The 20528-nt window shown below is 45.6% G+C and overlaps 1 protein-coding gene across 2 annotated transcripts in view; it reads left to right on the top strand.

Moving 5' to 3' along the window:
- The first annotated feature begins 2215 nt into the window (after positions 1-2215).
- Positions 2216-20528, top strand: part of C2H8orf48 (chromosome 2 C8orf48 homolog) — a 52700-nt gene continuing 34387 nt past the window's right edge. The window contains exons 1-2 of one of the 2 annotated variants that reach the window (XM_069747203.1): positions 2216-2259; positions 15960-16366. In XM_069747203.1, coding sequence (XP_069603304.1) covers positions 15967-16366 — 400 coding nt within the window. In that variant the 5' untranslated portion in view covers positions 2216-2259; positions 15960-15966. Of the gene's footprint in view, positions 2260-2295; positions 2377-15959; positions 16367-20528 lie in introns of those variants that run through there. The other variant, XM_069747204.1, reaches the window with a different exon arrangement.

Below are 20528 nucleotides of genomic sequence, written 5' to 3'. Positions count from 1 at the left end.
CGGGTCACTATCAGGACTGGTGGAGGACGGGTCACTATCAGGACTGGTGGAGGACAGGTCACTATCAGGACTGGTAGAGGACAGGTCACTATCAGGACTGGTGGAGGACAGGTCACTATCAGGACTGGTGGAGGACAGGTCACTGTCAGGACTGGTGGAGGACGAGTCACTATCAGGACTGGTGGAGGACGGGTCACTGTCAGGACTGGTGGAGGACGAGTCACTATCAGGACTGGTGGAGGACAGGTCACTATCAGGACTGGTGGAGGACGGGTCACTATCAGGACTGGTGGAGGACGTGTCACTGTCAGGACTGGTGGAGGACAGGTCACTATCAGGACTGGTGGAGGACAGGTCACTATCAGGACTGGTGGAGGACGGGTCACTATCAGGACTGGTGGAGGACGTGTCACTGTCAGGACTGGTGGAGGACAGGTCACTATCAGGACTGGTGGAGGACAGGTCACTATCAGGACTGGTGGAGGACAGGTCACTATCAGGACTGGTGGAGGACGTGTCACTGTCAGGACTGGTGGAGGACGAGTCACTGTCAGGACTGGTGGAGGACAGGTCACTATCAGGACTGGTGGAGGACGGGTCACTATCAGGACTGGTGGAGGACAGGTCACTATCAGGACTGGTAGAGGACAGGTCACTATCAGGACTGGTGGAGGACAGGTCACTATCAGGACTGGTGGAGGACAGGTCACTGTCAGGACTGGTGGAGGACAGGTCACTATCAGGACTGGTGGAGGACGGGTCACTATCAGGACTGGTGGAGGACAGGTCACTATCAGGACAGGTCACTATCAGGACTGGTAGAGGACAGGTCACTATCAGGACTGGTGGAGGACAGGTCACTATCAGGGCTGGTAGAGGACAGGTCACTATCAGGACTGGTGGAGGACAGGTCACTATCAGGACTGGTGGAGGACGGGTCACTATCAGGACTGGTGGAGGACAGGTCACTATCAGGACTGGTGGAGGACAGGTCACTATCAGGACTGGTGGAGGACAGGTCACTATCAGGACTGGTGGAGGACGGGTCACTATCAGGACTGGTGGAGGACAGGTCACTATCAGGACTGGTGGAGGACAGGTCACTATCAGGACTGGTGGAGGACAGGTCACTATCAGGACTGGTGGAGGACAGGTCACTATCAGGACTGGTAGAGGACAGGTCACTATCAGGACTGGTGGAGGACAGGTCACTATCAGGGCTGGTAGAGGACAGGTCACTATCAGGACTGGTGGAGGACAGGTCACTATCAGGGCTGGTAGAGGACTGGTCACTATCAGGACTGGTGGAGGACAGGTCACTATCAGGACTGGTGGAGGACAGGTCACTATCAGGACTGGTGGAGGACAGGTCACTATCAGGACTGGTGGAGGACAGGTCACTATCAGGACTGGTGGAGGACGGGTCACTATCAGGACTGGTGGAGGACGGGTCACTATCAGGACTGGTGGAGGACGGGTCACTATCAGGACTGGTGGAGGACGGGTCACTATCAGGACTGGTGGAGGACAGGTCACTATCAGGACTGGTGGAGGACAGGTCACTATCAGGACTGGTGGAGGACAGGTCACTATCAGGACTGGTGGAGGACAGGTCACTATCAGGACTGGTGGAAGACAGGTCACTATCAGGACTGGTGGAGGACAGGTCACTATCAGGACTGGTGGAGGACAGGTCACTATCAGGACTGGTGGAAGACAGGTCACTATCAGGACTGGTGGAGGACAGGTCACTATCAGGACTGGTGGAAGACAGGTCACTATCAGGACTGGTGGAGGACAGGTCACTATCAGGACTGGTGGAGGACAGGTCACTATCAGGACTGGTGGAGGACGGGTCACTATCAGGACTGGTGGAGGACTGGTCACTATCAGGACTGGTGGAGGACAGGTCACTATCAGGACTGGTGGAGGACAGGTCACTATCAGGACTGGTGGAGGACAGGTCACTATCAGGACTGCTGCCTCACACTTACACATCACCATCTCTCCTTTTCTGTCAGTACTTCACAGTCCCTGAGACAACCACCTAACAATGAGCGCACACGGAGATGTTAGCACCAATACTGAGTGCTGCCGCCTGTGTACGGCTTCCGCTGCTGCTCGCCACCGCCATCTGCCTGTAGGTCATTTTATATCTAGGAACTAATCTCACGGGCGGATCTTGTGCCCGGGCTCTGATTCCTGGTGCACACACTGTTACCAGGGAGACGGTGGTGCCGGAGCCGTGCAGCGCCCTGTGTAAGTTGTGCTGCCGCTATATATCACCTATAGCTGAGGTGTCTGACACAAGGAGGCGTGCTGCCATGGCGGCAGGTGTAGGCAGTGACCTGTAAGTGCAGGTTACCATGGATACAGGTATTGCACTGTCTACACGTGCTCTGTCCTTTATATGTTCCTCCATTGTAGTGTGTCCTATTACTACACTGTGCAGTGTGTGTATGGGGGGCATCATGGCATTACTGGTATGTGGCTCCTGGAGAAGAGCCCCTCATGTCTCTGCCGCTGTGCACACACCTCTGTGCGGCTGCTGTGATTGGTGGGAGCTTCCATACAACATAGGGTTCTGGTTACTGGGGGCCGCAGATGAGACCCCTCCATCCTGCTGTGCATGGAACTTAATTTAACCCTTCTTGCCCTGGCTAAATATCTCTAATCTGACATTGTATGTAGCGACCGCTTCTATATATCTCAGTGATGTGAAGATTCCTTTTTCATTGACCCTTATGTTAGTGGTCAGTTTAAGTCGATACCGGTAATGTCTGTAAAACGCTGTGAAATTAATGTTTCTTTATAAGTGCATAAAATAAATAAATATAATTTGCGTTTATATTAGAAGTTGTCTGAAAATTGACAAATATAGAAGAAATTCCAATATTCAAAACTTTGACTTTTTGGGTATGTGCACACGTTGCGGATTCTCTGCAGATCCGCAGCGTTTTTTGAGGTGCAGAAACGCTGCAGATCCGCAATTGATTTACAGTACAATGTAAATCGATGAGAAAAAAAAAAAGCTGTGCACACTTTGCAGAAAATCCGCTGCGGAAACGCTGCTGTTTAAAAAAAAAAAAGTAGCATGTCACTTCTTTTTTGTGAATCTGCAGCGTTTTTGTACCCATTCCATTATAGAAAACTGCAGGGGTAAAAAACGCAGCAAATCCGCAAGAAAACCGCAGCAAAAACGCACAAAAAAACGCAAGAAATCCGCAGGTGCGTTTTCTGCCAGGAGAGGCAGAATCCGGACCAGAAATTCCTAAGCCTAATCCGCAACGTCTGCACATAGCCTCTGTGATCTTAAACAGTCACAAAATAAATAACACAAAATAATTAACACATAACATTGTATGTTTGCTTAATGTCAGCGTCACTTTTGAAACGTAGCGTAAATTTACAGCAGAAAGCATGCGCCAATTTAAAGTTGTGCATTCTTATTAATGCGCATATCGAGTGATTACTTCACACTTGAAACTTAGTCTAAAGGTACCGTCACACATAGCGACGCTGCAGCGATACCGACAACGATCCGGATCGCTGCAGCGTCGCTGATTGGTCGCTGGAGAGCTGTCACACAGACCGCTCTCCAGCGACCAACGATCCCGAGGTCCCCGGTAACCAGGATAAACATCGGGTAACTAAGCGCAGGGCCGCGCTTAGTAACCCGATGTTTACCCTGGTTACCATCCTAAAAAGTAAAAAAAAACAAACGCTACATACTTACCTACCGCTGTCTGTCCTCGGCGCTCTGCTTCTCTGGTCTGGCTGTGAGCGCCGGGCAGCCAGAAAGCAGAGCGGTGACGTCACCGCTCTGCTTTCCGGCTGACCGACGCTCACAGCCAGTACAGGAGGAGTGCAGAGCACAGCGCTGGAGGACAGACGGCTGTAGGTAAGTATGTAGTGTTTGTTTTTTTACTTTTAGGATGGTAACCAGGGTAAACATCGGGTTACTAAGCGCGGCCCTGCGCTCAGTTACCCGATGTTTACCCTGGTTACCAGCAAAGACATCGCTGAATCGGTGTCACACACGCCGATTCAGCGATGTCTACGGGGAGTCCAGCGACCAAATAAAGTTCTGGACTTTCTTCCCCGACCAGCGATCTCCCAGCAGGGGCCTGATCGCTGCTGCCTGTCACACTGGACGATATCGCTAGCGAGGACGCTGCAACGTCACGGATCGCTAGCGATATCGTCTAGTGTGACAGTACCTTAAGGCTATGTGCACACGTTGCGGATTTGGTCCTGTGGATCTGCAGCAGTTTTCCACGCGTTGTACAGTACAATGTAAACCTATGGAAAACCAAATACGCAGTGCACATGCTGCGGAAAATGCTGCTCGTAAACGCTGCGGTTTATTTTCTGCAGCATGTCAATTCTTTGTGCGGATTCCACAGTGTTTTACACCTATTCCATAATAGGAATCCACAGGTGTAAAAACGCAGGTGAAATCCGTGGTTAATCCGCAGGGCGTTTACTTTCCACATGGAGAAAGGTTACATCTTACACTTCATTAGGCACAGGCAGTTTCCACTGGTTACAAAAGTCCTATTAGCCTTGTAGAGTAATGTGCTTTTATATTTCTTCCGTTTTAATTTCCACTGTACATCGTCGGCCATCAGATTGACTAATGTTAATCCCTTGTTCTTTTATGCCCTTTGCGAATCTATTAGTGAGCACAGTGTGGGGTCACAGGACTAGTACATGGCATCAAAAGCGCGCAGACAACCCTTTAAGTACTGGAGGGATCAGCTCATGTAATTACCGACTTAGGGTATGTGCACATGTCAGGATTTTTTCCTGACAAAATCCTGAGATTTCTGCCAGAAATCCGCGTTTTTTTTGCGCGGATTTCTCGCGGAAATTGCGCGTTTTTTGCGCGGATTTTTTGCGGAATTTTTGTGGATTTTTTTTTTTTTTCCGGAATGTCATTTTGGCTTAGAAATCCGCAAAAATTCCGGAAAAAGATAGAGCATGTCCGGATTTTTAGCGGTAAGCGTTTTTTTGCGGAAAAAAACGCTTACATCTGCACAAAAAATCCGGAATGCATTCTAAATGATAGGATGCATAATTTTAGCGTTTTTAATGCGGAATTATAGCATTTTTATAGCGAAATTCCGCAAAAAAAACGCTAAAAATCCTGACGTGTGCACATACCCTTGCTTGGTTTCATTGACAGTTTTGAGCATTTATTTCAAGTGACGGTTTTTTGATAAAATTATTGTCAAACAGAAGATATTCCTGCCGATTTTGGAATTAAAAGAATATTTTCAGTCTTTAATCCACCTTAATTAAAAGGACATTTCGGGAGCAATCCAATCCATTATTATAGCATAATCCTATTCAGTTCAGACAATACTTAGTTCCTATTCATGGCTATTATTACCGTTACACCACATTTAGCAGGAGTTGATTTTTTTTTTTTTTTACCGAGGATTTATAAGAGCCAAATACAGGATGTAACATAGTTAGTAAGGCCGAAAAAAGACATTTGTCCATCCAGTTCAGCCTATATTCCATCATAATAAATCCCCAGATCTACGTCCTTCTACAGAACCTAATTGTATGATACAATATTGTTCTGCTCCAGGAAGACATCCAGGCCTCTCTTGAACCCCTCGACTGAGTTCGCCATCACCACCTCCTCAGGCAAGCAATTCCAGATTCTCACTGCCCTAACAGTAAAGAATCCTCTTCTATGTTGGTGGAAAAACCTTCTCTCCTCCAGACGCAAAGAATGCCCCCTTGTGCCCGTCACCTTCCTTGGTATAAACAGATCCTCAGCGAGATATTTGTATTGTCCCCTTATATACTTATGCATGGTTATTAGATCGCCCCTCAGTCGTCTTTTTTCTAGACTAAATAATCCTAATTTCGCTAATCTATCTGGGTATTGTAGTTCTCCCATCCCCTTTATTAATTTTGTTGCCCTCCTTTGTACTCTCTCTAGTTCCATTATATCCTTCCTGAGCACCGGTGACCAAAACTGGACACAGTACTCCATGTGCGGTCTAACTAGGGATTTGTACAGAGGCAGTATAATGCTCTCATCATGTGTATCCAGACCTCTTTTAATGCACCCCATGATCCTGTTTGCCTTGGCAGCTGCTGCCTGGCACTGGCTGCTCCAGGTAAGTTTATCATTAACTAGGATCCCCAAGTCCTTCTCCCTGTCAGATTTACCCAGTGGTTTCCCATTCAGTGTGTAATGGTGATATTGATTCCTTCTTCCCATGTCTATAACCTTACATTTATCATTGTTAAACCTCATCTGCCACCTTTCAGCCCAAGTTTCCAACTTATCCAGATCCATCTGTAGCAGAATACTATCTTCTCTTGTATTAACTGCTTTACATAGTTTTGTATCATCTGCAAATATCGATATTTTACTGTGTAAACCTTCTACCAGATCATTAATGAATATGTTGAAGAGAACAGGTCCCAATACTGACCCCTGCGGTACCCCACTGGTCACAGCGACCCAGTTAGAGACTATACCATTTATAACCACCCTCTGCTTTCTATCACTAAGCCAGTTACTAACCCATTTACACACATTTTCCCCCAGACCAAGCATTCTCATTTTGTGTACCAACCTCTTGTGCGGCACGGTATCAAACGCTTTGGAAAAATCGAGATATACCACGTCCAATGACTCACCGTGGTCCAGCCTATAGCTTACCTCTTCATAAAAACTGATTAGATTGGTTTGACAGGAGCGATTTCTCATAAACCCATGCTGATATGGAGTTAAACAGTTATTCTCATTGAGATAATCCAGAATAACATCCCTCAGAAACCCTTCAAATATTTTACCAACAATAGAGGTTAGACTTACTGGCCTATAATTTCCAGGTTCACTTTTAGAGCCCTTTTTGAATATTGGCACCACATTTGCTATGCGCCAGTCCTGCGGAACAGACCCTGTCGCTATAGAGTCCCTAAAAATAAGAAATAATGGTTTATCTATTACATTACTTAGTTCTCTTAGTACTCGTGGGTGTATGCCATCCGGACCCGGAGATTTATCTATTTTAATCTTATTTAGCCGGTTTCGCACCTCTTCTTGGGTTAGATTGGTGACCCTTAATATAGGGTTTTCATTGTTTCTTGGGATTTCACCTAGCATTTCATTTTCCACCGTGAATACCGTGGAGAAGAAGGTGTTTAATATGTTAGCTTTTTCCTCGTCATCTACAACCATTCTTTCCTCACTATTTTTTAAGGGGCCTACATTTTCAGTTTTTATTCTTTTACTATTGATATAGTTGAAGAACAGTTTGGGATTAGTTTTACTCTCCTTAGCAATGTGCTTCTCTGTTTCCTTTTTGGCAGCTTTAATTAGTTTTTTAGATAAAGTATTTTTCTCCCTATAGTTTTTTAGAGCTTCAATGGTGCCATCCTGCTTTAGTAGTGCAAATGCTTTCTTTTTACTGTTAATTGCCTGTCTTACTTCTTTGTTTAGCCACATTGGGTTTTTTCTATTTCTAGTCCTTTTATTCCCACAAGGTATAAACCGCTTACACTGCCTATTTAGGATGTTCTTAAACATTTCCCATTTATTATCTGTATTCTTATTTCTGAGGATATTGTCCCAGTCTACCAGATTAAGGGCATCTCTAAGCTGGTCAAACTTTGCCTTCCTGAAGTTCAGTGTTTTTGTGACTCCCTGACAAGTCCCCCTAGCGAAAGACAGGAGAAATTGTACAATATTGTGGTCGCTATTTCCTAGATGCCCGACCACCTGCAGATTTGTTATTCTGTCAGGTCTATTAGATAGTATTAGGTCTAAAAGTGCTGCTCCTCTGGTTGGATTCTGCACCAATTGTGAAAGATAATTTTTCTTGGTTATTAGCAGAAACCTGTTGCCTTTATGGGTTTCACAGGTTTCTGTTTCCCAGTTAATATCCGGGTAGTTAAAGTCCCCCATAACCAGGACCTCATTATGGGTTGCAGCTTCATCTATCTGCTTTAGAAGTAGACTTTCCATGGTTTCTGTTATATTTGGGGGTTTGTAACAGACCCCAATGAGAATTTTGTTACCATTTTTCCCTCCATGAATTTCGACCCATATGGACTCGACATCCTCATTTCCTTCGCTAATATCCTCCCTTAAAGTGGACTTTAGACAAGACTTTACATAGAGACAAACCCCTCCTCCTCTCCGATTTTTACGATCCTTTCTAAACAGACTGTAACCCTGTAAGTTAACTGCCCAGTCATAGCTTTCATCTAACCATGTCTCGGTTATTCCCACTATGTCAAAGTTACCTGTAGATATTTCTGCTTCTAGTTCTTCCATCTTGTTTGTCAGGCTTCTGGCGTTTGCGAGCATGCAGTTTAAAGGATTTTGTTTTGTTCCAATCTCCTCACTGTGGATTGTTTTAGAAATGTTCTTACCTCCCTTCTGAGTATGTTTTCCTGGGTCTTCTTTGTTCAAGTCTAATGTTTTTCTTCCCGTCCCCTCTTCTTCTAGTTTAACGCCCTCCTGATGAGTGTAGCGAGTCTTCTGGCGAATGTGTGTTTCCCAGGTTTGTTGAGGTGTAGTCCGTCTCTGGCGAGGAGTCCATGTGCACTAGGTTTTATTCATTATCCAAAACTCTCAGTGGATTTTGACTTTTATGTCTAAAATAAATAAAACAACAAAAATAATCCATTGGGACATGGTGGAATAGTTTAACTGAGCATTTAGTTCATAGGCAGTCAGGGAATTACCGTATAAAACTTTTAAAGAGGGTTTTTAATTTTAGCGCTAAGAACAAAAAGCAATTTATTTTTTTTTGCATGTTATTTTGTGCATTTTTAATATGTAAACTCAAGTGTGGCCGAACATGTAAAATCTAACTTTTACATACAGTAATATTGATAAAACACACAGGGGTCATTCCATGGTAACGTACGTTACATTCACAAGCCAAAAACTAGCTATAGACTGTTCTTTGAAGGCAGGCACAAAAAGGAGTGAATGTATATTGTACATTAAACTATTCTTAATAGATTTCAACACAGTTTGATTTTTCAACAATAAAATTAAATACAAAATACAGTGTTATTACTTGGTAACTTACGTTACAAAAAAAAGGAAAGGCAATTCTGCTTCTTGAGTCTGCCAATATTCTGTTCTGGTAAACAGGGGAGAAGCACTATTTGTATTGTGTTAAAACACCATAGTCGCAGCAACTTTAAAAAATGTATTTTATCCTCTCAAGTTAAAAGCAACAGTTTTTATTACGATAAATATACCTTACCGCACAGTATAGTAACTTTCCTTACTAAGCTGTCGCCATCCATTGGATTAAACTTATTGTAAGGTAAGTTACCATCATCTTTGTAGCGTAAGTTACAATATTGTGTTGTAACGTAAGCTACCATGGAATGACCCACAGATGGTCACTGGTAAACACACAAGCACGAAGATATGTTCTCATGAATGAACATGTAGTATTATGCTCCCAAATTAAGTATATACAAAAGTTACCAAATACAGTATTAGCCCCTGTGGTTGGTTTATCCATTCAGTGGAGAAGTGTCACTTAGGGCCGTCACCTATGGTAGCGAATAAGCAATGTAAAGTAGGTCCAATATCAGAGGTGACACAACGGCGTGGTCATCAAACATTAAAGAAGGTGTCACTAGTTGAACAACTTATTATACCCCACGCTTGGCCCCAATAAAATTAAAAATCTCATACTCCCCTCCCGTGCTGTTCCCATGGTGTCGGCACTCGCTCTGTCCGATGCTATTGTGCGGTTGATGTGACACGTGAGCCCGGTACCCAGTCGGCGCTGGCGTCACAGCCCCCACCTTCTCTCGGATTGAACATAAAGAGGAAGTCAGGGATCAGCTTCACTCTGGACTTCCTCTTCATGTTCAGTCTGTCCGAAGCGGAAACAGTGACGCCAGCGCCGATTGGGTGCCGTGCACCAAGTGTCATGAAACCGCACAAGTGCCCCGGGAGAGCGATTGCCGACACTGCGGGAACGGCGCCGGCACAGAAGGCGAGTGTAAAATTTTTTATTTTATCGAGGCCAAGAGTGGCGTATGAGAAGGGGTGGTCCTGGTAGTAGACAACCCCTTTAAGATCAAGTCTTACTCTTCTGAAAACATGCAGTAGCAATACGTTAGGGTCCAATAGGCCAAGTAGTCCTTAGTGTTCCCTATAGACCTTGCCTCAGTTTCCCCTTCTTTGTGAAAATACTCCTGAGATCACCCTATTAAAAAGCAACCTAACTTGCCCCTATAAAAGTAAGTGCATTTCCAATGTTTTATGAACATGTTTTCTCCAGTCACCTTCCACGACAGCGGTACTGGAGGATGTCTCCCCGCCCTAATGGGGGACAGGAAACACAAAGAGGTTAAATACCCTCCCCTTCCTGCCATCTCCAGTGTTTTTCCTGTCCCCTATTGGGGCATGAAGAGGTCCTGCGGTAGTGCTGCCGTGGCCGGCGATCGGAGCACTCAGGTCTTACCTAGCCGGGCAGCCTGGGTCGGGATGTGTCTCCTCCCTGCGGCGCTGCTCCCGTCTCCCCACATGGTGCGGACTCGGGACCCTTTCTCCGCTCCTCCCGCGCTCCTTCGGGAGTAAAGCGGAGCGGTGTGGTGCGGCCGGGGTCCCCGCGCGGCTCCCCGGCGGCTCCCCGGCATTTCCTCCTCTCCTCATGGCCGGAAACAGTGGATGCGCAAACCGGAAGTACCCGAACTTCCGGTTCTCGGCATGTGCGTTCCAGCGGTGGAATGCACGCGCCTCGGACTGCAGTTTCTGTTGGCGGCATAGCGGTCTTTCCCCTACGCCTGGGACCGGGAGGAGGAGCACAACATGGGACGCAACTTCCACGGTATTTAACCCTGGTAGTCACCTCCAGGTAAGGCCCACTGTCTGCCTGACTGGACTACAGTGCTGACTGACCATGGAGGGTGACAGATCTATCTCTGCTTCTGCCGAGCCCTGCGTCCTCCCTCCTACTGTGAGTAGTGGGTTAAGGTCCCTTTATCCCTGTATTCCTTAGGGTGCCATATACTTAGTCCCCTTCTCTCTCTTTTTTAGGGAGACAAGGCCTCTGCCCCTAGGAAGGACAGATCTTCCAAGACAAAAACGGAAGATCGTAAATGTGGTGTTTGTGCATCAAAACTACCTTCTTCTTACAAGAAGAGACTATGCCAGCCCTGCACCGATGAAATAATTCGCTCAGAACAGCCATCCTTGTTTGAGAGCATTAAATCCCTCATTAAACAGGAAGTGCAATCCTCGGTATCGGCCCTTTCCCAGTCTCTGTTACCTCCGCCACCTCCTCCTAAAAAAAGGAAGACGGCGGCGGTTACTTCTGATTCAGATTCTGGTGAAGTTCATTCCTCCGGCTCGGAGGATTTGTGGGAGAATGAGGGCTCCACTTCCACCCCCAGAGAGGAGAGTAAAAAATATTATTTTTCCTCAGAGGACATACAGGAGTTAATCAGTATGGTCAGGGGGACAATGGGTGTTGAGGAGGAGGAGGAGAAGCCATCGGTGCAGGATGAGATGTTCGGTGGGTTGAAACCTAAAAAATTAAAAGGGTTCCCTATACATGAGAATGTACAGAGTCTCATCCTTCATGAATGGGAATCACCTGAAAAAGGTCTTTCTGTTCCCTCTGAACTTAAAAATCGTTTTTCTCTCGATGGAGATGTCTCTCTGTGGGATACCCCTAAGGTAGACGTGCAGGTCTCTAGAGTGTCAAAAAAGACAACCCTCCCTTTCGAGGATTCTTCCCAACTCAGAGACCCTATGGACCGCAAAATGGAGAGTTTACTAAGAAGATCGTGGGAGACTTCTACCAATCTCCTTAAAACAAACATTGCGTCCACCTGCGTGGCTAGATCCCTATTTCGTTGGCTCCGCACGCTGGAAGACCACCTTACCCAGGGAACATCTAGGGAAATAATCTTAGATTCTCTCCCGCTTCTCCAGAAAGCTATGGGCTTCCTGGCCGATGCTTCGGCAGAGTCCGTAAGAGTGGCTGCCAAATCAGCAGTTCTCCCTAACTCAGCCAGAAGAGCTCTTTGGCTCAAGTCTTGGAGTGGGGATATAACGTCCAAAACAAAACTATGTGCCATTCCCTTTCAGGGCCGCTATCTGTTCGGGCAGGCCCTGGATGATATTCTGGATAAAGCAACGGACAAAAAGAAAGCGCTTCCGGAACAGAGAAATCCGAAGAAACATTTTTTTCGTCCCTCAAAAGAGCAACCCTTCCAACGGGAATTCAAAGGGAAAGGCAAATCAGGACGCTGGAGCTATCCTAAAGGGGGGAAAGGTAGGAACATCCTGGTTCCCCAGTCCCAGCAGACCCCAGAAAAGCAGTGACTACGCCCAGGGCGTTGGGGGGCGTCTCTCGAACTTTATCAACCAGTGGAGGTCCATTTCGTCGAACCAGTGGGTACTCGACACTATTCAGAATGGACTAAAATTAGAGTTCGAGAGCCCTCCCCCTCATCACATGAGGATAACCTCATTACAGAGTCTCAGCCCTCAGGGCGCATTCCTTTCCGGCCTACAGAACTTACTCCAGGAAGGAGTAATTTCCCCAGTACCTCAGCAAGAAATTGGCAGAGGACACTATTCCCATCTGTTTCTGATCAAGAAGCCTTCGGGGAAGCACCGAATAATAATCAACTTGAAACCCCTGAATCAAGTAATAACCTACAGGAGGTTCAAGATGGAGTCGGTCAAGACAGCGATCCCTCTGATAGGACAGGACTGGGCGATGGCTACAGTAGATCTGAGGGACGCTTATTACCACGTCCCAATCCATCCAGAATTCCGGAAGTTCCTAAGATTTGCAATATCTCAGGATCGGGAGATAGTACACTATCAGTTCAACTCCCTTCCCTTCGGAATCGCCTCAGCACCCAGAGTCTTTACAAAAATCATGACAGAAGCCATTATATTCATCCGTCTTCAGGGGATCTGCATAGTACCCTATCTAGACGATCTTCTCATTGTCGCTCCCTCAGTCTCCAGCCTCAGTGCCGACTTAACAAGGTCTCTAGAAATCCTAAAATCATTGGGTTGGATCCCAAATCTAGAAAAATCGGACCTTCATCCCTCCAGGAGGAAGAAGTTCCTAGGAGTCCTTCTGGACTCGGAGGCGAGGAGATCCTTTCTGCCCAGAGAACGTCAACTCGATCTGGTACAGAAGATAACGGCATTCAGAACCCTGAAGGCTCCTACTCTACGACATTCCATGTCTGTGCTGGGATCTCTAACATCTTGTATCCAGATGGTACCTTGGGCACAAGCCCACACGAGAATCCTCCAAACCCATGTCCTATCATCCTGGGACGGTCAGCAGAGTTCTCTCTCCAAGAGAGTTTGCCTTCCCAATCATGTCAAGGCATCCCTGGCATGGTGGCTACGGGTTCGAAACCTCCAAGAGGGGGTCAGTTGGGATCAGATCCCACTAAAGACACTAACATTGGATGCCAGTCAAAGGGGATGGGGAGCTATAGTCGAGGGAACCCATTTCCAGGGCACCTGGGGCCCAGACATCAGAGCAAGCTCTTCAAACTTCAGAGAACTGAAAGCAGTAGAAGAAGCATTGAGCTGCATCCTCCCTTGTTCAAGGACACCATGTCAGAATATATTCCGACAACATGACCACGGTAGCATACCTTCGTCATCAAGGAGGCACAAGATTCAGGAAACTAAAGACCTTAGCCTCAAACATTTTTTTCTGGGCAGAGAGACACGTTCTCTCTATCTCAGCAATTCACCTGAAGGGGTCAGCCAATACCCAGGCAGATTTCTTGAGCAGAAGGGATGTGCATCCAGGAGAATGGTGTCTGGACCAGGAGGTCTTTCTCTCCCTGATTTCCAGATGGGGGATCCCAGAGGTGGACCTTTTTGCCAACAGTCAGAATGCCAAGCTGCGAACTTATTTCTCCTTAAATATGACAGACAGAGCACTGGGCATGGATGCGTTCTCTCACCCATGGAGGTTCGACCTTGTTTATGCATTCCCTCCGATCCCATTAATATCGAAAACTCTACAGAAGATCCGATCGGAACGAGTTACGGCGATTTTGATAGCGCCAACATGGCCAGGGAGGAGTTGGTACAGCGCCCTGTTAGACATGGCCCAGGAAGGTCCAGTGTGTCTACCTCAGAAGGAAAATCTTCTTCGTCAGGGTCCATTGCTGCATCCAAACCTTCACAGATTGAATCTTTCAGCATGGCTTCTGAGGCCGAGATACTAAAGGCAAGAGGTCTCTCAGATGGAGTAATTCATACTCTCCAGAACAGTAGAAAACCCATAACAAATGCCATTTATGCCAAAATCTGGAAGAGGTTTTCATCGTGGTATCTTCCAGACATTCCTGATCCATTTCATCCAAATATTGCCAAAATTCTGGACTTCTTGCAAAAGGGTCTAGAGTTGGGTCTTAAGCCTAACACCTTAAAGGTACAAATTTCAGCACTTAGCTCCTATTTCGATCAGGATCTAGCCAAACATCGGTGGATCAGGCGCTTTGTTACTTCAGCAACTAGAATCCGTCCCAGAGTTCTCAACAATACTCCTCCTTGGGACCTTAATCTGGTCCTTAAGAGTCTAACTCGAGATCCTTTTGAGCCTTTATCTCATATTTCATTAAAGGTTCTTACCCTAAAAACGGTCTTTTTAGTGGCTATTACCTCGGCCAGACGGATAGGAGAACTGCATGCCCTATCCATACAAGAGCCTTACTTAAGGGTAACATCTGATAGTATAATCCTGCGTCTAGATCCTACCTTCCTACCTAAAGTAACATCAGACTTTCATAGAGGTCAGGACATAGTGTTGCCCTCGTTCTACCCAGATCCTTCTAATGTGAAGGAAGAGTCCTTCCACACTCTGGATGTCCGCAGAGTGGTGTTACATTATCTTTCACAAACAGAGAGTTGGAGGATTGACCAAAATCTCTTCATTCAACTCTCCGGGAAGAACAAAGGCAGAAAGGCTACGAAAAATACTATCGCCAACTGGATTAAACAAGCCATATCTCTGGCATACTCATCCCAGAATCTACCACCTCCTCCATCACTGAAGGCCCATTCTACACGGTCGGTGTCAACATCATGGGCAGAGAGGGGTGACGCTTCTACGGAGCAGATTTGCAGAGCTGCCACCTGGTCATCAGTACATACGTTCACCAGGCACTACAGGCTTGATTTCAACCGGGATTTAACTTTCGGCAGAACAGTTCTGCAGGCGGTTGTCCCCCCTTGAAATTATTTGTTGGTACTACTCCAGTACCGCTGTCGTGGAAGGTGACTGGAGAAAATAGAATTATTCTTACCGTTAATTCGGTTTCTAGGAACCTTCCACGACAGCACTAATTTCCCTCCCTATCTGATGATTTTATTGGATGATTCCTGCACTTAAGTGGTAACTATACATACTACTGTGTCCAGAAAAAACACTGGAGATGGCAGGAAGGGGAGGGTATTTAACCTCTTTGTGTTTCCTGTCCCCCGTTAGGGCGGGGAGACATCCTCCAGTACCGCTGTCGTGGAAGGTTCCTAGAAACCGAATTAACGGTAAGAATAATTCTATTATTTTATTATTTTTTTAATTTTTGCAATAGAGAACCCTTTGAGAAAACAGATAAAACCTCTTGTAACTAGAGCATGTTGGATTTGTGACAAACCGCCAGGGAAGGTCTTACAATAATAGTGTCCCAATGCTATAGAAGATGTACTGTGGTTGCTAAATACAAAGGCTTGGTGGCAGGCACTTTTCCGCTACTGCTTACATTGGGACAACACTGTAGTATCATAATGATACTGTGCCGAATGGTTATAGCATCATCTGATAGTGTGGACGTAGTGTATTCTATATTATTATATTTTTTATGTATTTATTCTTCCATAGATGGGATAAGATTCCATTTTTTTTGTTCCCAATATCTATTTTAACCTAGTATGTTTTATTGTACAGGGCTGTGATGGCGTTATCCCCGGTCAGTGAAGAAAGCCCTAATAATGATGAAGTCCTGCACAGGAGTGACTCTCTGAGCGCTGCATCACAATATTCTGAAGATACATTTGAATCTATCTCTGACAAATCCAATGAGAGATTTATAAGTGACGCCTTTGACTCCGTTATTGATGAACATTCTGAAAAGTATCGCAGTGATTCCTTTGAAGCCTCTGTAAGTCAATCCAGTCGTCAGAAGAGAAGTGATTCCTTCAGTCCCAATATTAATGACTCTAGTAGTAGGAACTATGAAAGCGAATCTTTTGAATCTTTCTCCTCTGAGTTGGACGCTCATCATACTTATTCATCTGAGAAATCGTATGTAGAGTCTGCTTCAGTGGAAGATGACCGCATGGAGGATGATCGAGGTATTTAATATGGTTTAAAAATATTTCCAAATATTCTATTTTAGTTATACACAGTTTTTAGTAAATTGGATTGAAGTACCAAGAATAATAAAAGCAATAGAATCCGCGCTGAAAGGGTAAAACAGATGGAATAGTTATAACCGTGAAGAACTAATGTGATATGGGGACACACAAAACATACTATATATGCCTACACACCCCCACCTATAGCAGAACAATCCCACCTCAAATAGACCGGGACCGGAGCCTGAACTAGTAGCCACACCGATACTAATAAACACACGGAGGGACTCACCAGCAGGAGATGTCGCGCCGTATATCGTGGTGGGTGCAGTCCAGTCAGGAAAAGAGGATCCGGCGTGTGGAGACGCTTGCGGGAAGGTGGGCAGGCAGAGGCAATAAGCCGCAATGCAAAAGAGCAGTACGGAGGCTGCGTAGAGCCAGGGAAAGCGCCGGCCGGTGGCCAAAGCTTTTGTTCTCTGCGCTGCCCCGTACTAACTTTGTGACGTCACACGCTGAGCCCTGTGCCAGCTACTTTCCCCTTTTCCGCTCGTATCCAGGAACGCCACCGGCCGGCGCTTTCCCTGGCTCTACGCAGCCTCCGTACTGCTCTTTTGCATTGCGGCTTATTGCCTCTGCCTGCCCACCTTCCCGCAAGCGTCTCCACACGCCGGATCCTCTTTTCCTGACTGGACTGCACCCACCACGATATACGGCGCGACATCTCCTGCTGGTGAGTCCCTCCGTGTGTTTATTAGTATCGGTGTGGCTACTAGTTCAGGCTCCGGTCCCGGTCTATTTGAGGTGGGATTGTTCTGCTATAGGTGGGGGTGTGTAGGCATATATAGTATGTTTTGTGTGTCCCCATATCACATTAGTTCTTCACGGTTATAACTATTCCATCTGTTTCACCCTTTCAGCGCGGATTCTATTGCTTTTATTATTCTTGGTAGTTCATTGACAGGGGTGGCACCTCCCTGCCTCGTTTCCTTGCAGCTGAGGGTTCTTTCTTTTTGTTTGAGGTAGCGCGTGTGTATTATCTATTCATTCTACCCCTGGATTGAAGTACCTTTTTTGGAACAGTCCCTCAAACTGGATCACAAAAGGGTAAGGGCTTAAAAAACCATGCCCTAATGTTGTTGTTTTGGTCAGTCCAAGGCAATTGTGGAGATGGGCCTTAAATGTCTTGATTTTCGGATAATGTTGGTGTGTATTTACTTAAAGGGAATCTGTCACCAGGATTTTGCTACCCCATCTCAGAGCAGCATAATGGAGGGGAAGAGACCCTGATGCTAGCTATGTGTCACTAACTTTACTGGATTTTGCAGTATTTATTAAAACTTTTTGCTGCTACAGATCCAGCAGTTCTCTGAATGCTGGGCCCTGTACAACTCCTCCCATACCACTGATTGGCAGCTTTGTGTACACAGTGCATAGGCAGAAAGCTGTCAGTCAGTGGTGAGGCGGGGTTATGAATTTGAAGAACTAAATGACTGCAAGTTTACTAGTCCTACAGTGATCTGCCGATAAAAGTTCAGCAAGCAGCCCAGTAAGTGATATATCACTGGAATCGGGGTCTCTGTCCCTTTATTATGCTTCTCTTATTAGGTGGCAAAAACTTGGTGACAAGTTTCCATTAGGAACAGTCTGCATTTATCTTATCTAAATGCAGATTCTGAAAGGCTACTCAGATGCCATGGTCAATAGCAACCACAGCCTTAAAAAGGTCTCCCTGGAATTAAATAGTGGGTGTCAGTGAGACTAATAAAAGCCCCTTTGTCCGTTGTGTTATTGCCGATAATATAGTCACCTTTTTTTTGCCTATTATAAAGTTTTATTGTGTCAGAAAAAGAAGAACGTGTACCCATTATTGGTGTTGTGGCGTCCCTAACAATCTGAATTATAAAATTATCATATTTAACTCACACAGTGAACACTTAAAAACATAAATAATATATAAAACAATGCCATAACTGACGTTTTTTTGTGGACATTTTGCCTCTCCCTCCCACCAGAAGCAAAGCGAGAAATTGCTATCAAAAAGTCATATATAGACCCAGATGACACCGCAGGAAATAGGCCATCACTCTGCTCTGGTATCAAGAAAATAAGCCATCAGGATAGGGTGATTCACTCAGAAAAGCTATTACTTCACAAAAATTTGTATATACTTTATTGTGTACTGAACTTAGTCAAGATAAAACTGAGGCAAAATCCACAAAATAGCAGAAATCCTTTTTTTTCTGCAATCCTCCCGCAAAAAGATTTTTTTTTTAATTTACCCTAAATGGTGACATTAAAAATACAGCTCATGCTACAAAATGAAAAGAAAAAAAAACCCCATCATACAGCTGCATTGATGGAAATAAGAAAAAGTTCTGGCTCTTGAAAAATGTTGGACAGGTTAAGGGGTTAACGATGGACTCCTGTATCTGTCAGCTTTGGAAATATCCTTTTGACATACAGGTGTCATCTGTGAACTTGTGTGAATGTTTCCCCATCTCTGAGATCAAAGTATTAACTAATTAACTAGGGTAATAGCAGATTCCATAATGGTTCCCCCTGTCCTGTGCAGAATGAGCTCAAAGCGACGTGTCTCCGTTTTATCGCCTTCTCAGTGTTGAATTCTATAATAGATTTTCTGTCCGCCCACAATACTTTAAGATTTCTATAAACTGCAGTTTGTTTGTTTTTTTATTTTTTTTACCCAGCTAGGCTTCTAACAAGCTGTCAGGAAGTGTTAGGGTATGTGCACACGTAGAAGTGGTCCACTGCGGATTTTTCAGCAGCGGATTTGAGAAATCCGCAGTGCAAAAACACTGTTTTTTTTACTGCAGATTTACCGTGGATTTTGTGCGGTTTCCACTGCGGTTTTACACCGGCGGTTTTCTATTATGGAGCAGATGTAAAACCACTGCGGATTCCGCACAAAGAATTGACATGCTGCGGAATGTAAACTGCTGCGTTTCCGTGCGTTTTTTTTCGCAGCATGTGCACTGCGGATTGCTTTTCCCATAGGTTTACATTGTACTGTAAACGCATGGGAAACAGCTGCGGAAACGCAGCGGATCCGCAGCGTGTGAACATAGCCTTAAACCATGCAGTCGTGAGATAAACTTATATACATGCTTGGACTGGCCCACAGGAGAACAGGAGAATCCTCCGATGGGCCCCGATGGAAGAGTAGGCCGCCACCTATATGAGCAGTACATGGCACAGTATACTTGAATCACTGTGTTCAGACAGAGGCAGCATCTTTTTCATTTATCGATCTACCCAGTTCATAGTTATATAAATTTGTGATTGACGATAATGGCACATTTTCATTTGGCTGAAAAGTGCGGCCCTGGATTTGGTTACTGGTGGGCTCTTGGCACTCCGGTCCGACACTATATATATGTAATTATAAAGATATGTACAGTAATATGTTCCAACGGATATGTATGTATGCGTCTGTCCATACGTTTATACTGTATATAAATATATTTGTCTCTGTGATCCTGTGTTGGTCTATAACTGAAAATATTGCCACCATGTGGTTGGATGACCAAATAACACTCTAAGGCATTAATATATGTGGGCCAACAGAGGGAAACATGACATCTAATTTTTTTATACTGGAGAACGATGCCACGCCGCCCACTCGCCAGTATAGTGGAGCTCGGATCCTTCTGCACTCAGTCAGCGCCCGCATCGATACACTGGACAGGAGCGTACAGCACAATGTGTGTGGTACCAAGCAGGAGGGTGGAGAAGGTAGCCGTCTCATCCAAACTCGCTCCACTGTTTAGGAAAAATTGCGCCAGTGTCTAAGAAAGTAGGCCAGTGGGGCAATATGTAAAGTGACATGTGCAGCACATGTCGGAAGCAGCTGTATGGAGCGGGCTCCCACAGTGAGCATCACCCAGCAGTTGATGACTGTGTATTACAGCCAGGACCTGCACCTAACAATTGCAGGTGGAGCAGTGCTCTGCCCGTGATTGTTAGCTTATTAATGCCACTGTCAATCTCTCACACTGGCATGTAATATGCGCTGATGTGTGTGCAAGTCGTTATCTCTGCCCATCGGTGCGCTCCTGACTTGATCAAGGGTCACCAATGGGATGTGATGACAGCTTGGGGTCAGCTGATGGTCCCATGGCTGTCATTATGGAGATCCTTT

The sequence above is a fragment of the Ranitomeya imitator genome, chromosome 2 (genome assembly GCF_032444005.1).
Source record: "Ranitomeya imitator isolate aRanImi1 chromosome 2, aRanImi1.pri, whole genome shotgun sequence".
NCBI lineage: Eukaryota > Metazoa > Chordata > Amphibia > Anura > Dendrobatidae > Ranitomeya > Ranitomeya imitator.
Note: the sequence above shows the minus strand (reverse complement) of the source record. Positions and strands in the feature narration are given on the sequence as shown.